The 5,000-nt window shown below is 34.4% G+C and overlaps 2 protein-coding genes across 4 annotated transcripts in view; one reads left to right on the plus strand and one right to left on the minus strand.

Moving 5' to 3' along the window:
- LOC308083507 (calcium and integrin-binding family member 2-like) overlaps nucleotides 1-2,252 on the minus strand; it is a 20,698-nt gene extending 18,446 nt beyond the window's left edge. For both annotated transcript variants that reach the window (XM_080425820.1, XM_080425819.1), the window contains exon 1: nucleotides 1,939-2,252. In XM_080425820.1, coding sequence (XP_080281946.1) covers nucleotides 1,939-1,989 — 51 coding nt within the window. In that variant the 5' untranslated portion in view covers nucleotides 1,990-2,252. The remainder of the gene's footprint in view (nucleotides 1-1,938) is intronic.
- Nucleotides 2,253-4,269: 2,017 nt separating this feature from the next.
- Nucleotides 4,270-5,000, plus strand: part of LOC308092556 (ras-related protein Rab-8B-like) — a 15,121-nt gene continuing 14,390 nt past the window's right edge. For both annotated transcript variants that reach the window (XM_080438515.1, XM_080438516.1), the window contains exon 1: nucleotides 4,270-4,446. In XM_080438515.1, coding sequence (XP_080294641.1) covers nucleotides 4,320-4,446 — 127 coding nt within the window. In that variant the 5' untranslated portion in view covers nucleotides 4,270-4,319. The remainder of the gene's footprint in view (nucleotides 4,447-5,000) is intronic.

A 5,000-nucleotide genomic window follows, 5' to 3' on the forward strand; every position in this document is an offset into this window, starting at 1 on the left:
AACATAATGCTGATCTTTTATAGAGCTAGTGTATGTAGAAACATAATGCTGATCTTTTATAGAGCTAGTGTATGTAGAAACATAATGCTGATCTTTATAGAGCTAGTGTATGTAGAAACATAATGCTGATCTTTTATAGAGCTAGTGTATGTAGAAACATAATGCTGATCTTTTATAGAGCTAGTGTATGTAGAAACATAATGCTGATCTTTTATAGAGCTAGTGTATGTAGAAACATAATGCTGATCTTTTATAGAGCTACTATAGAGTCTGTCACCAGTTGGTTCGGAAACCTGACGGTAAAGTATAAATCTGAGATCCTTTGATTAGTCAAAATGGCAGAGAAGATTATGGGTATGTCCACACCCCCCATCACCCCCCATCACCCCCCGGGTCATTTTTGAGCAGGCCACCATTGGGCTGACTAAGAAGATAGTGTCTGACCGCTCTCATATGTAGGGGAGGGCCGCTTCAATTGTAACATTTTTCACCTTTCGGTCTTTTACTCGGCGATCGTTTTACCTATGTAATATTTTCAAGCAAAGAACCTACACATGTCTGCTATCATAAACCACTTAACGTTTTTCAATTGATAAAACAGGTTGTGAGTTATTAAACCGAAAGTGGACGCTGTTCCGACGTTACATTTTAAGCGCTTATCAGACTAATTGTAACAGCCATAGTTACAAAAGTAACTCTGCTAAAAAACGGCATTAAACAAATCGTTTTCAGCTTAAATCAATTATATTCATTTCAATAAGATAATGTATCAAACGTAAGGAATTTATTAAATCTTACCGGGATAGCAGTTTGAGTAAATTCCATGGGAAAATCCATTGATTACACCTAAACAGATGGGTGTTACAATCGGGTCGCTCTGTGCTCCACTGCTTTGGCTTTGTTTACAGAACAGAGCTAACGTGCATAGAGTAATAAAACGATGTAAACTGATGAAGAACAGATACATGCAGATAACCATGGGGATTTTAGCTCGACAACATTAAAGGAAATATTTGTAGACCAAAGATACTCAAGGTGATTTTTTTTACTAACTTTAAGATAAATCAGTTTTTCTGCGATAACTTTCTCTAGTCTGGATGAAAATACTTCCTACTTCCTGGGCACGTTCATTACAGCACTGGTCACATACTGATGCTTGTTGCAACCATGACGCGTTACAAACATGGCGGCTCTCCCCTACTACACACAGAGTATAGGTTACTGCCGTCATGTTCAACTATAATAGGTACAAATACTCCTTCGTCCCTCTGTCAATGGCGGGGCAGACGTTTTGAGGTGATGCTAAGGTCTTGCTCTTGTTGCACGATATGCTGGTTGAAGTGATTGTTTATTTATTATGATGGAGGGTGATGACTAGGTCTAAATGGCTTGTACGTGTGTCACTGTGTGCCTTATTGGTTTTGTCTTTGTCTTGTACTGTATGGCATTGTGTATGCTGCTGGTCTGTGTGTCCAAGACAAATTTCTCCCACGGGAGACAAAATAAAGTAACCTTGAACCTTGAACCTTGTTTCCAATGCTCATTTGTTAATTGCATGGTCTTCTTTCTCTCAAGTTCAGTCTATTATGTTTCTACATGGCTTATTGCGCATATTGCATATTGCTTTTCTATATTGCATATTGCATTTCTTGGCCCCCTTATTGCTGCTTGCAGCTATATTTATTATTATTATTATTATTATTATTATTATTATTATTATTATTATTATTATTATTACACCACTGCCCAAGAACAGCAATATAATAATTAGGGTAATAATAATAATAATAATAATAATAATAATAATAATAATAATGATAATAATAACACTAATATTATTAATACAAATAATATGAATAATACAATAATAAACATAATCATAATAATACTAATACTACTAATAATATAATAAAATAATAATAATGATAATAATCATACCTGATAAGCTTCAAACTGTTCATCGGTGAAGGTACTCTGTTTGTTTCCCATCCTTTAGTTCAGTTACATCCCAGTCCTTCTTACATCTATCATAACATTCATAACATTCATAACATTCATAACATTCTAGACACAGATTCTATCATAATAATAATATCCATAGTCTCTGCATCTCTATAATCCTACATCCAGCCTGTTGTAACAATAATAATAATCATCATAGATTCTAGTCTCTGCATCTCTATAATGATCCTGATAAACAGCCGCTCCTCCACACGACCATCAAGCTGTTATTTAGACCTTTAGGAGCTCTAATTTAGACCTTTAGGAGCTCTAATTTAGACCTTTAGGAGCTCTAATGTAGACCTTTAGGAGCTCTAATTTAGACCTTTGAGGTGTTCTTTACACCCTGACAATCCACAGCAACGTTTAAAGCCTCCAGACTGTGTGTTCTGTGTGTTTTCGTCGCAGATTAAAGCTCCATTCCGCTGTTTAAAGCTCCATTCCGCTGTTTAAAGGTCCATTCCGCTGTTTAAAGGTCCATTCCGCTGTTTAAAGCTCCATTCCGCTGTTTAAAGGTCCAATCCGCTCCTTTGATCTGAAGACGCAGCTGTATTGGAGCAGCGGTTACACCCAGCGACCACCAGGCGGCGTGGTTTGTCCATAGTGGTGGAAAGTAACTAAGTACATTTACTCAAGTACTGTACTTAAGTACAATTTAGAGGGATTTTTTCTTTACTGGAGTATTTCCCATTTTCAATACTTTTACTTCTACTCCACTACATCTCAGAGGCAAATATTATATGTATTATTACCAAACATACATTACCCTCTTCAGCCTGTATACATTCAGCCATTTGAAAATATCAGATCTACAAGCTCACAACGTGTCGCAATAGATCTGCTATTTTCAAAATATTTTTTAATACATTTTGAAACTTGTGAAACAAGTCTGCATGATGAGTACTTTTACTTTTGGTACTTTGAGTACATTTTGTTACCAATACTTTTGTACTTTTACTCAAATAAATGCTAATAAATAAATGAATACATTAATTGCGATTGAAACACTGAATAATAATATGTGTAATAATAATATATAATCATAATAATAATATATGTAATAATAATATATAATATCTATAATAATATTTGTCTGAAGGAAGCGAAACCTAAATAAGTTTTGCTCTTATGTAATAATAATAATAATAATAATTATTATTATTATTATTACTCTTATGTACACAAGATAAACAATAAAGTACAACCTTGAACCTTGAATAGTGAATAAAGCTTATGTAAAGTACTTGAGTAAATGTACTTTGTTACTTTCCACTCTCTGGATAAACAGATATAATTGACATCATTAACTCTAGAAGCAACGAACATTTAAATGTTTGATTTCAAATATAAAGAAATCCACTAAATAATAAAAGAAACTTCAGTAAGGAGGCTTACTTTAACCAACCTGGCAACCCAGGCCTTGCCTCTCAGTGTAAGGTCTTTTTTTTTGCCTTGTTTTACAGCTAGTGGGTGATTTTAAACAGGCACTTTATTTAATAAACACAAGTCACTAATATCTGCCAAAGAGTTTAAAATGTGTATTTTTGATACTACTGGACAGTTCTGTCATCACACTGCTGTGAACATTTTGAAACTCAAGTTCTTTTGCTGTTTGTTTCAATTCAAGGTTAAAATAATTACCCCATGCTGCCACTCTCAGACTCTGAGGTACTTTTATGCCTTTTGTTTTATGCCTTCAATTGTGCTTTGTTGAAGTTAAACAACCATTATTACATTATTACCATTATTACAATACATAAACAACCATTATTACAATACATAAACAACCTTTATTACAATACATAAACAACCTTTATTACAATACATAAACAACCATTATTACAATACATAAACAACCTTTATTACAATACATAAACAACCATTATTACATAAATACATTACACAAATACATAAACAAGTTCATTTTAAACTTTCACTAAAATGGAATGTTAATGCAAGTCATGGTATTTTTTACTTGTTTTTTGATACAGGTTTTAAATGAGTTTAACTTCCAACACAAAGAAAATAATTACCCTATACTGTGTGTGTGTGTGTGTGTGTGTGTGTGTGTGTGTGTGTGTGTGTGTGTGTGTGTGTGTGTGCGTGCGTGCGTGCGTGCGTGCGTGCGTGCGTGCGTGCGTGCGTGCGTGCGCGTGTGCGTGTGTCAGGGCAGAGGGCTGGACTTTCATTCCAGAATAGAAGAGAGAGAGGAGAGACTGGTAGAGGAGGAGAGGAGAGGAGTCTGGAGGAGGTGAACAAGGAGAGGAGAGGAGAGGAGAGGAGAGGAGAGGAGAGGAGTAAAGGAGTAAGGAGACATCATGGCTCTAAAGACTTATGACTATCTGTTCAAGTTGCTCCTAATAGGAGACAGTGGAGTTGGAAAAACCTGTTTATTGTTCAGATTCAGTGAAGATGCTTTTAATACAACTTTTATATCTACTATAGGTAAGATATTATATTATTTATACATTATTATAATGTTTAATATGACTTTTATATCTACTATAGGTAAGATATTATGTTTATACATTATTATAATGTTTAATATCACTTTCATATCTACTATAGGTAAGATATTATATTTATATATTATTAGGAATAAGGCTAGGTTTAGACATAGTTTTACTGAGGTTAAGGTTAGGAATAAGGTTAGGTTTAGACATAGTTTTACTGAGGTTAAGGTTAGGAATAAGGTTAGGTTTAGACATAGTTTTACTGAGGTTAAGGTTAGGAATAAGGTTAGGTTTAGACATAGTTTTTACTGAGGTTAAGGTTAGGAATAAGGTTAGGTTTAGACATAGTTTTACTGAGGTTAAGGTTAGGAATAAGGTTAGGTTTAGACATAGTTTTACTGAGGTTAAGGTTAGGAATAAAGTTAGGTTTAGACATAGTTTTACTGAGGTTAAGGTTAGGAATAAAGTTAGGTTTAGACATAGTTTTACTGAGGTTAAGGTTAGGTTTAGGAATACCTGGTGGCGACCGTTCCCCAGGTCGCCGGT

Source organism: Gymnoscopelus braueri, assembly GCF_963280865.1.
Source record: "Gymnoscopelus braueri genome assembly, chromosome: 1".
NCBI classification, from domain to species: Eukaryota; Metazoa; Chordata; class Actinopteri; order Myctophiformes; family Myctophidae; genus Gymnoscopelus; species Gymnoscopelus braueri.